General features: G+C 34.1%; 1 protein-coding gene across 5 annotated transcripts in view; it reads right to left on the reverse strand.

The window, feature by feature from the left end:
- LOC118273024 (zinc finger protein chinmo) overlaps window positions 1-21,508 on the reverse strand; it is a 53,301-nt gene that overhangs the window by 19,781 nt on the left and 12,012 nt on the right. For 3 of the 5 annotated variants that reach the window (XM_035589772.2, XM_050693966.1, XM_035589771.2), the window contains one exon: window positions 4,981-5,126. In XM_035589772.2, the coding sequence (XP_035445665.1) occupies window positions 4,981-5,101 (121 nt within the window). In that variant the 5' untranslated portion in view covers window positions 5,102-5,126. Of the gene's footprint in view, window positions 1-4,980; window positions 5,127-8,864; window positions 9,012-21,508 lie in introns of those variants that run through there. The other 2 variants (XM_035589769.2, XM_035589767.2) reach the window with 2 other exon arrangements.

The following is a 21,508-nucleotide window of genomic DNA, read 5'->3' on the forward strand; positions in this document are numbered from 1 at the left end:
TATTAGTGACGAAGAAATAGATGCCTATATTTTACAAACGTGGGTTGCTCTATCCCTTAGGGTAAAAGGAATTTCAAGTGGTATCTGTATTGGTTTAGTAGCCTTTAAAACTATTGCTAAGAAAGGTTGAAATTTCAATAATGAAGTTTCAACGATCACAGTAGCTTACAAAGTTCAAAATGGTTTACTTCAATATACCTACATGACTTTTAAAGTATTTTAAATATTTCCACAAAATTGGGTTATCCAACCAAGTCACTACAAACACATTTTAAGACGCTTGAGCGCCCACCAGTATTACATTTACCATGGAATATTATGTAACTGAAAGTGAGTACGAACTTGAAATACTTTTGCAAAGGTTGCTTCTTCGTAAAAAACTGGTGAAGCCTCACAAAATATTAACCCCGCGCCAAGTAACGTGAGTTCTTCCACAAAAACGTGTCACAATTACAACATCATTGTTAACTTTAAGGTGAGCAATCTTTGTTAAACTTAATGAATTTTCATTCGATGTTTCATAAGAATTATTAGATTTTTTTACCTTATCCAACAATGGTTCATTACGTTTGAGAAAATTGTCGTGTTATGATTTGCACGCAAATTGATTAACATTAATAATGTTATGTATTGGTAATGTCTTATCATAATCTTCAAATTATCTCTTTTCAAAATGTATTGTTTATTCGTGAAGAGATGTTCCAAAAAACGTGATATCATATTTACGAAGAAACAGTCATTAAAAAACGATTGTCAAGTTATCATCACGCAACGCAAAACCTGTGTATTTTGTTTTCTTTGGGTGCAGCTTCGATCTGTTTAGACTAGATAATATGAAAGGAGGAAAAAGACTCTATAAAATATGTTACAGATAGCATACTATCCAAATCGAAGTAAGTGCTTTCAATAAAATTATATTATTACCAATAAGGCGTTCCTCAGGGTACGATTTTAGGTCCAGCACATTTTTTTACTAAATTCAACAATTAATTTAGATTAACTTGTACTCCCATTTATTTAAAAACATCATATAGTTAATACTTATACCTACATAATTGTCAAGTTAACAGTTTCGGCGGTCGATCACATAGCGCGCTGACGAAAGACGTGACGTGTTATATTAACAGTCAAATTTGAATTTATATAGGTAACATTGCTACGTCATGCATGCACGACTACGTTTCGATTTATGTAGCAGTAATTACAGGGGTTGAAGCAAAAGTGAAGGGCTTAAATTAAACTATCAAAGCAGTATTAAATATTATTGTTAGAACAAGGGAGATTTATATTAAATAAAACGTGACTCTGAGAATTCTTGCCATTTTATATCTATCTACACGTGAATATGTATTATTAGGAGTTTAATTTGTGCAAAGATTTAAGTTTTCCATTAACAAGGTTTATTGTAAGAGGGTTTAGCTTGGTGGTCTCTAATTAGGATACGTCACCCCATCTCTTCCCTGGTGAGGGGCGACTGCAGGATTATAATGAGGGGAGAGCGGGTTGAATTCACTTTTCGCTACATGAAAGGTGATATACGCTAGAGTAGTCGTGTCAACGTCCGCTTAGTTGTAAATTATAAAACATTACCCTTTGATGTTCCCCAGTTTTGAAAATAATGATTAGTTTTCCTATATAGGTACAATAGGAGCAAAAATATTTTAATCAAGTTTTACTTTTCTTATTTTATAGGTACAGTCGTCATCTGTTAGTACCACCGAGTCCTTTGACCCAACCCTCCACAGCCTGAGGCCTCTTGTGTTAGCGATTTATTATGACCTAGCCTTTGGTGTCACGCCCAATACCTTTGCTGATCCAATTTTAACGCAAAACTTTTTTATGCTATCCGTCATTGATCTAACCTAAAAATAGAAATGTAAATTCTAATCATTACATTTTCAATTAATCTACAAAAAATATCAGACCATCAATATCGTATTATCATCATCATGCACTATTATGCGATTAATAATGATTGATCCCGGTGCAAAATGCAAAAACATATTGTTGTTTACTGCAAAAGTTATCTTTATTAGCGTAAATTCAAGACACGTAACATTTGTACGTCGCATTTCCCATATATCTGGAAAACATACGTTATCAGACACAAACGCATTACGTGAAAACCACAAAAATATATTATCGATCGCACCTACGTAGTGCAAACATGTTTTTTTCCGAATCTGCGTAGATAAAAACGAAATGCATTCGTCATTTTGTTTTTAAATTCCGTCTACAATTAGATAACCCGGGTTCATTATCTCGACGCGACACGTGTAAAATTTGGAGGCCGAATTTTTTGTATTTTCATTTTTATAGATACACAGAAATAAAATGCACTTGTTGTGTCATATATTTCGTGAAGGTTTTTTTTTCGTCTACACGTGCAGTTGATAGACGAGATGGGTGTCAGGAAAATAGCTTTTGGCTAGCTCCGTGTGTTTAAAATGTCTGCGCGCAGCTACAGGGTTGACTGAGAACAATTGCTTTTTTTATGAAAGCTGTTTTATGTGATGTCGAGTAATTGTAGTTGTAAAATAAATAGGGCACTAAGGAAACACTAATGAAAAATATTCACCTACTTCCTCGTATCAGATAAGATCGAATCGAGTATGCGCGTGTAAAGTTTTAGGAATTCTGCAATAAATTTACAAAGCGTTATTTTTAGCTATCGGTGTATTTTAAGCGTTACGAACAATCTTGATAGTACAAATATTTTTGTATTGAATCCAACTTGTTTGGCATGATCTACCTACATAGTATAATGTTTCTAGTATGTATGGAAATAATTGGACATCGTATGTAGATATAATATACCGTAAAATGTGATATACTACTATTTAAACTAAAATAGGATTTGTTAAAGGGAAAAAATGTTAAATAATAGCATAAAATTACATTAACAAAATAATAAACTAAAAAATATCACGACCGAATCCGCAAAAAGTGACAATATGCAACAGACTGGCGACAGAAAAAAAAATTGATAATATGTAGCGCAAACATTGCCAAAAAAAATTTATATAGAGGCAATTTATCGCACGACGGAGTCAATGACCTGTTTATCGTTATAGCAAGATTTCGCGGACATGCATGCCTGTACGACATTATGTACGTAGGTACTAAGTGATAATAAAATTTGCGATATTACGAAATATGTACGAATATATAATGGTACGGCTGATACAGACACCTTCGCAGACTTTTATGTATACGTATAACAATTTACTTTGCAAAATATACACACACGTGTATAAAATTATGCTTCCTATTTTTTCGATTATTCAAAGTCTTGCATTGTTTGATGTGTTTAATATTTATAAAATTATCAAGAGTTCAAGAACGTTATATGAACGTGAAAATTTACAGACATTTTCTGATAATTCAGTACAAGTACTAAACAAAGTATAAAAATAGCACTTACTAGTAGTAAAGCAACCTCGTGTAACTAACCATATGCTTCAAGAAAACAAAGTACCTACCCAGAATTTCATGGAAAACTTGAACTAAAGGTTTGAAAACCGTGACGCAGATTGATCGAGTAATGTTACAAAGTACTAACAACGTACAAACCTACGCACATAGTAACCTATTTACTTCGTATGACTTACTACATAAACAGGAGATAACATCCTATCTGAAGCACCTATGCAAAATTAGGAGGATGAATCAAAAAATGAGTATATGTGATGACTGTACTTCAAATTCTACGTAAAACATTCTCCAATGGTATGCAACGCAAGAATTTTAAAAACAACATTTTCATCAAATAAAACCGTTTCACAAATGACTAAATACCACATAATAGAGATTCATGCATTGCCATTCATAAAATGGCTGAGCGATAAATCTTAATAATTTTCGCAGCAAAAATACCTCGAAATGTCAAGGCCAAATGAATTTTCTGGTTATAACAAGCAGATATGATCAATATCCTCTTAATTATGAAGATCATCGTCCGAGAGATTCATAAAAGTCAAGCTAAGCTCCATTTTAATCGATAATTAGTCATAATTTGATAGTTCGACATTCGAGTAAGGTACAGCTGGAAAGTTTACAATCTTCTCGTCATAAATTAAACGGCTTGCTTAGCAACAAATTGACTCGATAAAATGTAGATGGATTTTTTTGGGAACGCTAAATATTGGCGGAATCGACTCATGACTTGAGAATTTCTAGCTGTACTTTTTACATCTTGTGGTTTTGTGTCTAAATGAAATGAATTTAAATTGAATTATGTTGTATGATTTAAGATTTCATAGAAAAACGATCTAATAGCTTCAAGGAAAGACGTTATAAATCAATAAGGATAATAATTTAATTATAATGAGAGTACGCTCTTGCTTATTTGCAAACAACAAATACCTTCAAAACGACTAATTGTATGCCTACTGTCCAATACACAAGAAACATAAAGCACGTTATATTCCCCTTTAAACAAATTTGTCAATCGTCAGCGCATTGTTCGATGCAAAATGGCAACATATTCGTCTTTTTCTTGCAAATTTATTTAAATTAAGGACACAAGAGTTAAGGCCTCGGTCAGAGTAGGCTGAGGTAATTAGCAAGGCAGTGGCATTTTTTTGTTAGCAACGTACAACGAATTATGCGACAATGACCTCGACTTTTCAAAATTGCAAGAAGGTAACCGTTTGTTCCGTTCAAATATCGGTTTTACTATTTGGTTGTCAAAAATTCAAGAAATCTTTATGTGATTATTTGATTTTAGTAGGCCACCGTTTGCATTCTTTTTATTATAGGGATTAGACGGTAGTTAATCCATGTAAAATATTGACTTTTATTTAAACCTGATTAAATAACCCCAAAATTAGCTAGAAAAAAAATGCTCCAAATCGCTCCATTTAATGTATTTATGCCCTGTTAAAAGACATCGATCTATGTATAAGTCTCCTCTACCCGTTCCCAACGAAAATTTAAGTTCCCCAAAGTAATTAATTAGAAAACCAAGACTCCACCTACCTTCGCAATACAGAGTGACATCGGCGAGGCTCTCTGAATTCCACAAATTCGCAAACGAAGTGGCCAGGTTTGAACCGAAGCTGTTCCATTTTAGGCAGTACTGTTGCTGCTGGGAGTCCATACCCGGGCCGCCTCTTATTCCTGCCCTGTAAAAGAAAATTCACGTCAGTATTTGATATTAAAGCACTAAAAATATCATAATACTACTTCCACACAAATTCTCCCGCATTTTGGCTCCTATTTGTCGTAAAGTTACTCTATAAATCACGGAACTATATTCCGTGATAAAATTGACTAACCAATTTATTTAAATGCGAATCAGTAATTCCGGAGATTAACGCATTCAAACAGACTAACTCGACAGCTTTATAATATTAATGACATAATAATAGTCAGTATTATTGTCCGGATAAGTCATCCAATTATGCCTAGTGCTGAACATCCGACACAAACATTGATAAGCCAAATAGGAATAGGAAGGAAATTGAGAGATAGTAAAATGTAGGTAGGCACTTATATTAAAAAAACCTTTTCGGGAGTATCTATAATAGGAAATACAATTTTCCTTCTAAATAATAGAATAGTTAATAGCCTAATAGTAATGCAAAATACCAATTAACAACAAAATAGGAATAGGAAAATAGGATAGGAAATATATGATTATATATTAAAGCTATTATACTACGCGACAAAAACATTTTCACCAATAATCTAAATACAATAAAGTTCAATATTGAACAAAACAATTTAGTTCTCCGAACCACTGCTGAAAGTTTGACTACAGCACAGCCAACCTACTTTATTTCCTAACTAGTGAAACTTAACGTCAAAAATTCTAATAAAATAAGGGGTTATTTCTATAATTTCATTGTTCGGGGCTCGGTTGGGCTGTTCGAAGGTCGAAGGGTGAACAACCGATGCATGATCGATGCCGCCCGCCCGTTGAATACGTAATTCCCAGGATTCCCACGGCTGGGCTCCGGGTAACGATGGAGGAAGGAATTTATTGAGGGCTATTGTGTGCGATAGGAGTTTACCTACATACCCCATAGCATTTTTGTCTTTATCTGGCACATAATGATTTGTTCCCATTGTATTGGTAGGCTGAAATATTGTCATGCTCTTTGATATGAAATGTGTTATTAAAAATTGTTGTCGTATTCAAGTTGTTTCTCAAATCGTTGCGCCATAATCTGCATTGTTATCTACTTATTACTTTCAATGATACAAATTAAGTCTCCTAAGTTCCAAGCTTAGATTAGGAACTACTATATTTAGGTACATTTTGTAACTTTCAAAGCAAAAACATAAAGCATACGTATATCAAACGATTCATAACTTCATATCTATTCACGATCCCAACCCAAGAAGATGCACTTGTTTAGAAACCCATTCTAAATCACTAACATCCTTTGCAATTGAATCTAAACGGTATCACGTCATATAGTGATAGATAGTAACTACAGTACTGGAGTTACCGATACCTACCTACGTCATCGCGGCCTATATACAGATGCATATGTACTGTGAACTATATAGCCGGCGCTGCATCTATGTAAGTGTTCAACGATTATTGATTGACCCGTTAACCTGTTTCCACGCAAGTGCTGTGCTTCAAACCTACTATTAATTAATTACAGCGTTGTATAATTCAAGACTTTTGTTTCCACGTCACGTGTCTGTAATTACTGTTTTCCGGCTTTCAGTTTCACCTTTGAAAATGTTATTGTATTCAAGTATAAGTTCTAATTTATAAATGGTTGTAAAACTATCAAAAGGGGTCATATTGTTACGTCTTAAAATATGAAACCTGTTGGTTGTGAATTCGTTAGCGACAATTCGCGGTTCGAACTCACGTGCGTCGTCAAGGATAGAGCCGAAATGAATACATTAATAAATGCAAGAGAATTGATAATAATATGAACAGTGGTACCGAAATAAAATAAATTGCAAGTTGAATATTTTTCAATACAGTGAATGAAAAGCCAACTTACGTAAAAGTGAATTAGATTTAGCTTAAACACTTAACTTGACATTAAAAAGATAAACCCGCCCGACCTAGAATTAGACCCATATTCAGGCCAAACTAAGTACTGTGGACTACATCCTAAAGGGTTGTTCCAACAAAGTGTTATTAATACGAGCGCAAAAGTTGTAAAATTTAATATTCAAATGGATTCAAAACGTGGGGAAACTACCCTTTTAGACGATAAGGATTTAGTTCAATTTTTAATGGGGATTAGTTAATTGTTAAAAGATAAGCTTAGTGGTGAAACTAGATATTTGGGACAACAAGTCAAATGAGAGAATAATAATTACGCCATAGACATAATAGTGTATTAATAATTTTAATCAAAACATAGAGACTTCCGCGTGTTACACGTGTATAGTTCCAGGAAGAATAGGAATTTAACTAGGCAGCCATGGACAAAATATGCTACGAACTATAATATTTGATTCTATCGGCATATTAATTTAATGAGAAGGAAAAGCTAGCAAAAATAGGATCGCACATTTAAGTAGGTACAACATGAAACAAATTGTATCAAAACGAATGTATTAAATCAGTGCCAAAGTTTGTACAAGTCAACCTCTTCACAAGTAAGCTACACGACACGTTACGTCAAATCTATTTGACACTAATTTATCATTCGCTGTATGTACCTCGGCTTCTTGTGTTTTTTATTCATCTTCTCTTTCTTCGTCTTCTTGTATTTTGCGAGATCACAAAATGAATATTTCAGTTTGAAGTTATTCAATTCCCTAGCTCACAAAGAGTCTTAGGTTTGATATGAACGTCACACAAAATTGTCGTTGAAATACTTCAAAGTTTCTTTTCCTACTTCAGCGGAATGAACAATACGATGTTTCACATTAGCATAATTAGGCAGTCACCGAACCGTGATCCGTTTACTAAACAACGTGCGATTCAGTAGTCACCTTCGCGAAACACTCCCGCACCCTTTACCCGAGAGTTCCAGGCAGGTTATAACGAGCGTCTAACAAAGGTACGCACACTGCACCGACAGCCAATACGTTATCGATTCGATTCCCATCAGCTCCGTTACAGCCTAACTGTATATTTGCATGCGTGCAGCACACTGAGCCAGTTAACTTTGAACCGCGATGACTCCATTAGCGTCCCCTTTTTTTGGGCAATTGTAGGCGTACGCGAGGCGAGAGGTAGGCCTAGATAGACTGGCCGAAGTAGAATTTCGGTTGCGACCCGGTTCCGGCATGCAGCACACGCGCAAGCGTACTAGCCGCGCGGCGGGAGCGGCGCGCGGGGAGCGGCTGCACCGAGTTGCGCAAACTGACGCAGCGGTCACTCTGCAGCCGCGCACCGTAATTGAAATCGAGTGACATCAGAATAAGAACGATAATGGCCCTTATACACCTCCATGACCTATTAACATCTTTCCAAGCTCTATTTCCAAATATTGATTTGTAGTAACTGTTGCTGTACCAGATATCTATGTAGCATGCCACTTCCCCTAACTAGATTGAACTTACGGAAAACAATAATAGATGAAAGTTTACGTAAGTAAGTTCAAAGTAAAACAATACTGCAAGTGTATCGTTACAAACACTTTAGATTCCACTAGTTGCATGTTGAGCAACTAGTGAAATGCAAATCGGTGCTAATTCAAAACCACCAAAGTAAAGTCTCGTTATATAAATCTGTTGATCTACATTAACTTATAGCTAAACTACTGACCTACTTTTAATATGCATGTTACTCAAGCTAATGCGATTTATGAAGATGATCACACGTGAAATATGATAAAATGAAAAAATGCGTCCTAAATAACAATAAATCAATTAATATTTGTCCTATAAAAAAATAAACTACATAGATTTAATAAAAAAAAGACTACAATTACCGTTTGCGAGGATGCGGCATGTAGGTCTTCATTCCGACTTCTAAATTCGAAAATTGGAACGAGTGCGCGACTGCGATGATTTAACTGTGTGCAATGGTGGGCCCCTAACGGTGCTCAGACAAAGGCCTGCATCGAGCGGCTCGCAACTATTGCACTGACTTCCCAGCGCCCTTTACCCCGCGCCCGCTCCCCTCGCCTCCATCACGATATATCTACCTAGCAGAAATATAGAGCACACTGAAAATTGCTACGCGGGCGCTACGAACGGCTATTATTGGAAACCCGTGTACAGAACGTTTGAATACAACTTAGACCTTAGGAATTGATGGTTTAAACATTTTGCCGTATCCTTTGTGGCGTTTAATTGAAGTAGGTAATGTATTCAACGTTGTAATTAGGAAAGTTGTTTCGTAATATATTATAGAGCTTTTGTATGGAGTTAGGTTTTATTAATGTTATGAAACGTGAAATTCTTTTATCATAACATTCATTAGGAAAACATTTACTTTACATCGTAGCATCTTTGTACGGAGACACAATATGTAGCTAAGGTTGAAAATACCAACAATAAACTACATGAATCAAATCTGTATCACGCTACACATTGTACGGTGCACGATCATACAAATACTAGTCAGAAACACAATTGTGGCACTTAAAACTTCCTCATAGAATGCCCAGCTTTCTAGGTCAAATGGGTTGGACGACAGTAGAAAATGCATTTAGTTGTAAAGCTGGTAACACACTGGCGAACCGCAACGGCGCGGATCTGCGTTTATTGACCACAACTAGACTTAGTATTGCGGTTATGTGTTTTAGTGCTATAAAACCACTTTAATTTGTTTGTAGATTCATACGATACGATTTCAAAACAACAGTAATTGTCTTAACGAAATAAATCGACCAATTCTATCCACAATACAAAAGAAATTCAAAGACTAATAATAAGGTATCAGAAGACAAAAACAACGCATTTCTTCCAACACAAATCGATCCATGACTAATGTATAAATAATGAGTAATCGCTCACCAAAACGGGCGCCCGGATATCCAAAACACCATTTAAATAAAATTATATTCGACACGTGCTTGCATTGGCGGCGGCGCCATCACATACAAACAAATAATATCATTTATATCACGATTGTCATAGCTTAAGGTGCGATAGTTTCATAGTACATTCATTGCATACTGGCTGCATGAACAAACATTAACAATTCACGCACTTTGAATAAATTTAAAACTAAACAAAGCTCTTGTTTGACTTCAAACTTGTAATTCTCACAGAAAACAATGATTATCTTGGTTACAAAACATTGTTCCTGAGGCGTGACGATGCCACGATGCCACGATAGTTACTTGCAGCGAAGAAAGCCCTGCATCGGTTTTCGCGTGTGTGTACCGGCCCTTGGGTTCCTACCAAACGACGTTGTATTACGCAAGTCGGTGTCGAAATCAAACGCAGCATGAGAACGGGTTTTCTAAATTCCCACACGACAGCGGTGCAATGAAGAACTGCATGTACCAAAGGTACCTACAACTGTTTATTTTTGTATCGAATTGATTTTAATTGGAACAGGTGGTCTGGTTGTCGGTTACGACAATTTAAGATCATAAATATTGGTTTTTTATTGCGTTTGTATGTGTAAGTACTTCTAGTTGGAATTGGAATGGCTTTATTTTAAAAAGGTGTGGATTTAATTTGAAAGCTGCAATGATAAGTATTTTTTAATTGTTTTTGGTGGTTGGTAATTGTAATTTATTAAAGAACGTTAGTCATTTCATTACTTAAACCAGTCCTTAGTATTTTTTCGGAACAAAATCGTTACAAAATAGTTTAAGTCATCATTAAATATTTCAGAATATGGCAGTGAAACCTTAAAGTAGCGTTACGAATAACACACTATAGTGTAAAATTAGAATTTTATTGAAAGAATGCACTTATGTATTTCAAGAACAATCTAAACTGAATAAAACAACCTTTTAGATAGTATCCTAGTATATCTAAAATCCTAGTATATTAGTATAAATCCTAGTATGTATATGGTAATCTAAAATAAAAGCTGCAACGGAATTACAATTTAAACAAACTGTTCTACACAACCCACCTCAAAAACTGGACCCAACTCTACACACAAACTTATGAAATCATGATTAGTAAAATGCCAACACAAAGCCTAAGTTACTTTGCATTGCAAACAAAAAAAAAACTTTCTAATGCAACGTTTTTCCGGCGCAAAACGCGTTGTCGGGTCGCAAGGCCCGTCAAAATAGAAAGTTGTATGACACGCGTTGCAATGCGTACGATCGTCTTTCAAAAGATTCAAAAGATACTGAGGGACCTATCGCAGTCTTATAAAATTGTAATCTATGATACTGATCTCAGTTTTTCTTTATCTTTTTTTTATTAATAAACGTTGCCCCACACTAGGATTTTCTCCTGTGTCGTGGGTGCGTTTACAAACATACAAGTTCACATACACATGACAGCCAGACCAGAAACAACAATTTGTGAATCTTACAAGAGTTGCTCTGTGTGGGAAACACACCCGCTACAAGTTGCACGGCAGGCAGTTGCTCCGTATTTTTCTTTAATCGAAACAACATAATCATCTCAAAAATGCATTCAAACAAATGATCTTTGAATACATCCGCCTCGAAAACCACAACAAACAACATATTTTTGCAAAAACGACGTAAAAAAAATTACAAAAACAAAAACTAAAATGCCATAAAAAACATTTAACTTTATAATCTCAACACACAGTAGAGTCTAGCCAAAAATAATCTCTAGAAAAACAAAAACACTTCCAAACATAATAAAAAATGAGATAAAAATCAACTCGCGCGCAGCTCTCCCTGCACATGCGTACCCGCATGCGCGAACCAGTGCGTGCATTATGAAATAATGCCTTTCACTCCCTGCACTGCGAGCCTTTCTCTTATACAACGGTACACGGGAACATTGTAATCACTAATTAGTTTATTTGACATGAGTAATTACCCCCAGAATACCTACAAAGAAAAAAATACGTTATGATGCAAAAGATAGAGTGACTATTTGAATAATCATCGCTTTTTATCATTTTTGCAATTAATCTCTCAGAGTTTACGTAATAGGCCGTCTTGATATTACCTATACATTCTTTTTTTTTGTTTCCTATTCATTTGTTTTGACTGATGACAATCTTATTCATATTTTTCTATAAAAAAAAATTGTTTTTTACTACCTTATTACCCTCTTTATTATGTTAACCTTTCTTGAAGTTGAATATTAAATACAGAATACAAATTTTGGCATTTAATATCAATATCAAAATCCTGTATTTTTACAATACTCTTCTATGAAACCGCGTAATAAAATCGGAATACATTTTGACGTCAAAGAAACAAACTGGCTTTCTAAATATAGTGTGGTTTTTATAAATGTATTTACAGCTGAGTTTCAAAAATAAAAAGATATTAGCATTAGTCACTATCTGCATTCCGATGCAGTTTTATCAAAACCTGTTTTGTGCCAACAACGGCGTAATTTCTTAAAACTATAAACTATACGATACGCCGTCACAGTTTATAATAAACTTTTGTTGTTTTTCGTTTAAAGAGCAAATTGACGTGGTAAATATTAATATTTTTCGTGCATTATACTAATCTAGAATATGCTTTATTTTAAAATACATAGAATTGAAATTAAAACACAAAGTCAAGCGTTTGTGATGTGACCGTTTGCGCCAAATCTACAAGATTAAAAAAAATATCCTATTTTTGTCCTATTCTGTCTACCTCCTTAGAATCTCCAAATACTCTATAGTAACTTAACATAATAATTACAGGTTGTTTACATAAGAAAACTACTGGTAAATTAATGGGTTATTAAAATCAATCGCTTGCCGCCTAATTACTGCCTATAAAGGTAACTAAATAAACTGATTGTTAATTGATATATCGGCAAAACTTAGCTTAACAAACTTTAGATTGACAGCGAAAAATACTGAGAATTATCAGGCCGGACCACCTACCACGATTTGACTAGTTCATTCTTCGAAAGAGTATAATTATGTTATGTTTTATATAGGAAACTCGTTAGAGATTCGTCTTAATGACCCATAAAACTGTATTCGAACTGTGAACAAAATATTATCTAACAATATAAAGACAATTAGTATCTACTAGGAAATGCAATCTCGATCTCCCGAGATCCCGGAATTGTTTGTTTTACTATGTCGTCAATTTCAATCTCACTTGAGCCCCAATCTCTCGAGATTTGCATTCCCTAAGATCTACGTAAAAACAAAAAGAAGCCATAATATTGCAATAGCTAAAGTATAATACCACTGCCATTCAACCAAGCTAGCTCATTGACTAAACCGTGAAAATGAACAATTATGACACAGCCATGGAAAAATATGAGACCATTTTGACACAACCGCTATAGGCCCAGGTGTGACTTAAATATAACATTCGTAATAACGTAAAATGGTCATAAATCATCACGCAACTAAGAACCTATCTGCTCAGAATTTATGTCTCAGATTTAAATGGCAATGAGTACCTTCGTATTACCCAAGACCGGCAAACTAAAGGAAATTGTCTTACCATTAATCAAATATACGCCATTAAATGTACCGAATGCCATAAAAAAAATGACGCAGTTTTAAAACCCGTCCAATATAAACGTTCATGGATGACAACTTTCATTGAATTGCATAATTCAAAGGAATTAGATCGTTTTGAATTTATTGGCGATCAATATCTTAATGTTTACTAATATTCGTGATGCAATCAAACATACAAACGTTGCTTTGTTTGTGTTGTAACTGAGTTCTCTTTACGTGGAGCAAAGATGACCATTCTCAAAATCTTAATTTTCGGAGTTCTCGTAAAAAGGTAAACCATTTGTCAATTAGCAGAATTTAAGCACTAATGGGAATTCTCTCGTCTCCTTTCATGTTTGCATATCAATCGTATTTAAATATCAGTAAGTATTTCCAATGAATAAGTAAATAGAATAAAGCATTTATTCTCCATTTAAGAAGTCTTCCTCATCTGCTAACGACGCACTTATATAAAAATCAGAACACACGTCCCGCAACCCTTCCAGTCGCTGCTTTATTCACTAAACTCAGTTCAAGGTATCTCGCCTTTACATTTTCTAATTCAGAACATCACTCTTTATACATCCCTCAATAATTCCGCATAAAATTATCTCCGAATTAATAATAAAAGGTCCCATACAGTTCCGTGTAGGGTGGCCAAAATAATGCAACAACCGGACTCTGTCCCTTTTGTAAGGGACATAATCCTTGACCCGATTCTCTTTCCAAAAACCAGATGGAAAACCAGTTTTTAGGACAGTCCCACACAGGTTAAATTACGTATTGTTACCACAAAATAATAATTAGAATGTGCAACGTAATTTCTTGTTCCGACAAAAGTTTGTTGACAACGCAATTGTTAGATTATTTTGTGCAATATTGAACTTTATTATCACAGGATAGAGCTTCCGTGTTTTGTGTATGGATATTAGGGTTCTCTTAGGAATTAGGGCTTCTTTGGTGGACTGTGGTTCTGTGTTGGTTAATACAGTGCACGTGCATTTTGTGCTCTTACAAACCAGGGCCTTACTTGGCTGTGTAAAAGCGATCTTGTAAACGAATATGTAAATATTCAAATGTAATATGGGGTGATCTTTTATTTACATATGACCAATGTACACAGTTTAATAACTATGCTAGAAGCTTGTTTACTGACATTACAAGCCACGATATAAAATATTTATTACCCATTAATGCCAATGTCATAAAATACCTACCTGTAATTAATTCACTGTTTATGTTTATATGAGAGCTAATTATGATCCATATGTTTTAATTATAAACATGTTAGGTATATTTTGTTTGAACCCTTCACGTAGTATAAACAAACCAACATTTTCAAACAACTTTTAAATGAGTATTTAACTTATTATAATTCTACCTTTATCGACTTCTCCTTTATTACGGATTTTAAGGCAAAACTGTATTAAAATGAATAATTATGAAATGTTGGAGCGTTTATTGATTTTCCTTGTAATTGTTACTACATAGTTCAACTACGAAATATAGAGCAGGGAAACACATTTAACACATTGACGACCCACTTATATTTATAACAAAACATTATTATTTTTTATTAATAATAAGTGGGATTGGTACTATAATAATACATTCTAATACTCTTTACGTGAAGTACAGTGTATATAGATTTTTTTATAATAAGTGGGTTTGGTACTATAATAATACAACCTAGATGGTCATCCTAAACCAGTCAGTATAACATCTTTTTAACTTTTTTAAAGAAAATTAACAACATTTACAGAGGCTAGGTACCAGGTTGTCATGGATCGCAGAAGCTGTTCGCAACTCAATTTAAAAATATATATGTTCCTTAGAAATAAGATACACGTGTAAAAGATTAGAGCAAATCATATGTACCTATCAGACAAGGAAATGTTGATTATCACGCACTGTAAATGTTGATGTTCAGATAGCGAATTTGTTTATTTACCAAAATGCAGTTGTGTAATCTTTTTAACACCTACCAAATGTACTTGAGCTTTACACGTGTCGTTTATCTAATGACCTTGGACTTTGCTGATTTTCGCTTTGCCTGATTTTGGCTTTGGTGTTAAATAATAATTAGATATCAACATAGTGACCACCATTTTTATCTATACACATTTGCAACTAAATCCAGGCAACATAAAAATTTGAGTGTCTTTTCTCAGAAACTGCTGTGCGGATTTTAATGAAACTTTGATCAAACTTATGACTCAATTGTCAATAGTGCATACAAAACTATAGTTCAACGATTTATAATAATTGCTTTACGCAAACAAGTACATGCGTAAGTACGTAGGATATTGTATTGTATATTCGTGTGATGACGTCAACAAAATCATGCAAGGCCAAGCGAACAATCTGCTTGAAGCAATGTTTCTGTACATTTTTGTAACACCTGTGTAATGTCAAAAATGTGCTCGTGAAATTTAAATGAAAACAAACCAGCTGTATAGTGTACAGCGCTAGATTATATGTTTTAAATAAAGAACGGTTGAGATTATTGTTTTTATTTTTATTTTTAATCCGTACTATTGTAATACTGGTCGGTGATAAAATATTATGACGTTATTATTGGTACTCTGTGGTGTTTAATTAATGTGGTCATCTTTGTTGTTTGTTTTATTGAGTGTAACGGAAAACAATAGAACACAGATTGTATACGTACATTTATATCATTATTGCATTACTATTTTAAGAAAATTTGCGTATCAACTATTTTCTTTGAAAAATACCAAAAATACTACAGGTCGTCGTATCGTCACGTCATTTATCCCCGAAGGAATAGGCAGAAGTTTTCAAAAAACCGAAAAAAGCCCAATAATACTTTGTCCGACTATACAAGAATTACAAGTAACTACTTTACAAGTGCAACTGGGGTCTAGGGGTAATCCCGCAGTCGCACTTGCGACCAAAACTGTTGCCTTAACGAGGCAGCCGAAAAATAACTACAAACAGTATTCAAAATCAAAAAAATCTTCAAGCCATTACTACAGGCCTTTACTTATGTCACAACAATAGATAGATGGTGCAAGTGACAGGTCAAAGGGCTCAATTTACAATAGTGCAACCTTTATGTAACCGAAGGCGAAAAATCGTATAAAAAATAACTCAATCAAAAATTCCGTTGTCTATACATACGAGCATAGTATGCAAAACATACAGCATCAATATTTCATACTTATGCGTTTTATTGACTCAAATAAACTGCCGACGATATTTACAATATCATAATTGACGAATGGAATCGTCTATAAAAACTTTGGGGCCTTTTTTGTTTGGTCTGTGGTAATAGGAAAGATTTTTTGCTTTAACAATAGAGCAAAATTAGGCTCACATGCTATGCTCAATACATGATAGACCTTTGTAGCCTAAAGCTTAACCTTTGGAAAAACATAGATGCTCTGTAGATATACCAGAAGAGGCCTTATTGTCAGCAATGGGACAATCATAGGCTTCTGCTGATGATGCTGATAACTTAAAAGTTTTAAACATACCTTATTATAAAGGTATTCCATATTTATTTTGATTTTCATCATCAACAGCCTTTAAATGGCCACTGCTGAGCTAAGGCCTCTACTCACACGGAGAAGGTTTGAGCATTAATCCTCACGCTTGCTCAAAGCAGGTTGGCGATTTCCAAATTATATTATAAACCCAGGTTTCCATACGATGTTTTCCTTCACCGTTCGTCAATGGTGTCTAAATAATCTTAGAAACTACATATAGCTCAGAAAATGTGACATTGGTACTTGCCATTCGAACTTGCACTCTCATACATGAAAAGCGACCGGGCTCCAAAGACAATTTGAATTTAACTAAAGAAAATAAAAGCTTATAAAAAATAAACCAATGACACAAGAATGCTTCGAGCACGATCCCACGTTGGCCCTGACATTTTTCATTCTATATATTATATCATTGTTCCTTTAGGATTTCTAACCACATAACGACTGCTATTATACCACAAAAATGCATGATTTTATGACAAACACGCCTAACTTATAAATTCAATGTTTATCTTGTAAGAAAATCTACAAAAAAAGGTTATTCATAAAACGATTTAATCTCAAGTGCCAGATTAAGCAAAAGAAGTAGTGAAGATATATTTTGACAATTGAAAATATTCTTCATTCACTTCTGCCAACGGTTTCGCCAGCATTTCTGTGAGATAAAAAGTTATCTCCTATCCTATCACCCAAGTCAGCTCATACCCTGTCTGCATACCAAATTTCTTCAAAATCCGTTCAGCAGTTTTAGCGTGACTGACGGACAAATATACTTTCACATTTATAATATTAGTGTCTTATAGAGGCTATTTGGGTGGCAATACCTATTTAAACTAATAGACCAAATTCAGTCCATTCATCGACATTTTAATCTTTTACCTATCATAAATATCCTTGAATGGACCTCGATAAAATCCACTATATGTATAATCTTTTTACAAGTGCATCAGCAGTTGATCACATATGGGTATGAATCATCGATTTAATAAAAGAAAAATACTGCGTCAATAATTCTTGATACTTGTATAAATTAAAAATATTTTTGTCGAGCTCATAAAGCTTGGGATGTTTAAACAATAAGAGTAAATACTCGTTCCATTTGTATCTCAATATTAAAATTGTAATTAAAACTGTTACATGTATTGTTTCTGCAAGGAAAACTGACGTTATTCATTGTCAATACAAAAGTTATGTAATGATTGGTAAGACCAATTAATTTAGCTTTACAAACAAATAAGACAACACCATAAACACATAACAAATTCAATACATGGCAAATGATGTCATATTAAATTCCCATCGTCAAATAATTTCGAACAAGCTTCCCACACATGGGTAGATCACATAGGTACATAGGCAGTAGGTACTTATGCACGCGCACTAACGCAACGGCCTTGGTTGCTACGTTACGTAAGCGTCGCGCCCCGAAGGACCTCGGAGTGTGTCCTTGGTCCTCCCGCACACCCTTCCTACCCCTCCGGGACCAAACCTAGACAAGGCCGTTCGGAAATGAAAATAATATTTGGTACATTATTAGAAAATCAGTGGGTGGGCCTTAATAGGCGTTTAAATATTCCATCGTATCAAATGACAATATGTCTTGTGCCTTCCAAAATGTCGATTATGTTTTAGTCATCAAATCATTGGATCATTTAAAAGATTTGAGGGTTTTATTCTGGGGTTTTGTTCATTCAATAAATATTTAATATAGGTAATCATTTTTAACTTCAAATTCATGTCGCCTCTGCTATTAACATTTAGGTTATGAATTATGTAGGTGCTACTTATATATTTATCACTAAGTACTCTAAACATACCAATTATATCATTAAACATTTCAATCAAACATAAAGAATAGCTAATCCATATCTGTGCCGACAGATTTTTTTCTTACACAGGTTTCGAGCGAGGCCAAGTTTAATAAGAACTGTATGTTATCAGACAAATTAATAATATAACTGAGTAAATAGGTATTTCAAAATCTTTAAACCAATAAAATAATTGCCAATAAGGTATGGTTTTACCCATAAAACATTCAATATTGATAAAATCGAAATGCGTAATCAATGTTTGGAGTTAGTGTTAAATAAAACGAAAAAAAGTAAATAGGCCTTTACAGCTATTGGATTCTTGCAAAATTGGCATTGCAGAAGATTACGATGATAATATGGTTAGGTTTATAATTATCGGCAATAATAATTAAAGATATCTTTATTATGTCTAGCTACTATTTTGTAGTTTTACCCTAACAACAAAAGCTTATAACTGAAAATCTTTCTCCACTTATCCTTTTCTCAATTACTAAGGGTCTTTACTGAGTCTTAACCAGATTAGACTAAATATCAGTTAGTTCAAAATAAAGCAATTGTCATGTGCCCTTCACAACCCACTAAGGATAGTGAAACAGCCTTAGTAGTTTGGTAAATCACCATTTTAGGTATGAAGAATTGAAAATATTTAAAGTTACATAATGTTACATTATTAAAAAAAAAACTGAAGTATACGTGTCTCAAAATTCCACGTCAGTGCCTAACAACTGATATTGAATTCCGACGCACTGTTAAAGTAACTTGGTTGTAGCTAATCACGCTTATCATTGTGCGTTGTGCTCGAGGTTATCTTTCGTTGCAAAGATACCACGTGTGTACAAATTTGTTTCTAAGCAATGCGTAGAAACTTTACTGTGGTATTATTTAATTTCATAATAATTATTTCGTATTATCTTCTTATTTTTTGTTCGAAAAATAGGTGCGTGTCATGGACGTGCTTCATTGGTTTGGTCGATAAAAGAGATATATTTAGTAATGATATCCTTTTGATTCCTGGGCTTTACAAAGGCTAAGCAATATGTTGTATTAGTTATTGCAAGAGGTAAATAGACAATTCCTGAATTTACACCAGCTGAACTTGAGCTGAATACAGCTCAAAGAAAATATGCATTCTATACATAAATATAAAGTTATATATTTTTATATTTACTCATAAAACTATCCATGGTTTTTCGTGGATCAAGAACATTTGAGTAACATTTAAAATCAATTATCATTTGGCCTAAATTTCACGATAATTGTAATATTATGTTGCAGATAAAAGGTAATTTAATTTAATTCAATCGCCTATCTCATTACATTTAATCGTCTGTCATATAATTGAGGCTAATCAATATACGTACTGCAGTGCGTTATCGAAAAATTCCATGTAACATCACAAACGCACTTTTAATCAACTAATACTTTCATTGCAATGTCCTAGAGTATATTTGTCGCAAGGACTTAAAAAAACGATAAAAAAAATCTTTAATTTCATGGACATTATTAAAGAATTCTCAGAAGCCACACAGAATCTTGGTATATTTTCTGACAAGACTTGCCCTTCAACGAAGACTCTGTAGTGTTGTGTATGACAAGTTTTGTTCTTGCTTAAAAGGTTTGCGACTAACCTGACAAATGTACAAATAAGTTTTTTTATGGTATAAGTCGGTAAACGAGCAAATCATCTGATGGTAAGCTATCGCCGTCGTCTATGGACAGCTAACTATATAACGAACACCAAAGGCGTTACATTTAAGGGTTGTTGGGGAATCGGGCATTGGGAAGATTGGAAAGGACAAGAAATCATGTAACGAAACATAACGCAAGCGTTGTTTCACGTCGGCTTTCTGTGATGCTCGACCATTATTACTCCGGTCGAGCCCGAACATGGCTCTCCCACAATTTAAGGACTATATCAACAATAACAAAACAAGGTACAACTTCTACTACTCATTTAACATTTTAGTATCAAGCTTTAATCATCTCAGAACATAATTGTATTAAGAACAGTCCACTAGCCTCAAACGGTTTTCTATTGGACGTCTCTATTTATGACGCGACAAATGTAAAATTTGTGCGACCTTCACGAACATATTTAAGCATAATATACCTACTATTGTGTTGCTAACTTCTGCCTGCCGACTTACGTTAAACTAATGTACACACACACTTCATAATTTTATCATTTAATTTAATGTTGGTAATTATTCAAATCAGTTACTCATATTGCAGGTTTGTATGCCTGATATTTTTTTTTATATTATGTTGATTAAACCATCCATCTCAACTATTGTATAAAAACTTTTAGAGGCCAAATAGTGTTAAGGCCATAAATTCGCACTGTTTTGGCCTACTTGCAGCCGTATCGCGTGGAAAATATAATGGCGTAGGCTAGTCCAGGTCTAATTGTATAACTGCAGGTCACTGAACCGTACAGACGAGAAAAACAAAATGAAGTTACAAACAAATAGTTTCGGCACTTTTAGATTGCTTTGTATTGTCGCCTATTGTAACTATAATATTTGCATAGATATCTATTAAAATAATATTGGTAACGTACGCTTTAAACCAGTATTTAATATATTCAGATATCTACCAAAATTAGAATACACAACCTTGTGAAAAATACAACTAATCTAGCAGCTGCAATCACTACAATATATCTAACCATAAATAGAAACTAAAAACTGAAATACTACAGAAATCAAATAAGTATCGCATAGCAA

This window comes from Spodoptera frugiperda, chromosome 1 (genome assembly GCF_023101765.2).
Source record: "Spodoptera frugiperda isolate SF20-4 chromosome 1, AGI-APGP_CSIRO_Sfru_2.0, whole genome shotgun sequence".
NCBI classification, from domain to species: domain Eukaryota; kingdom Metazoa; phylum Arthropoda; class Insecta; order Lepidoptera; family Noctuidae; genus Spodoptera; species Spodoptera frugiperda.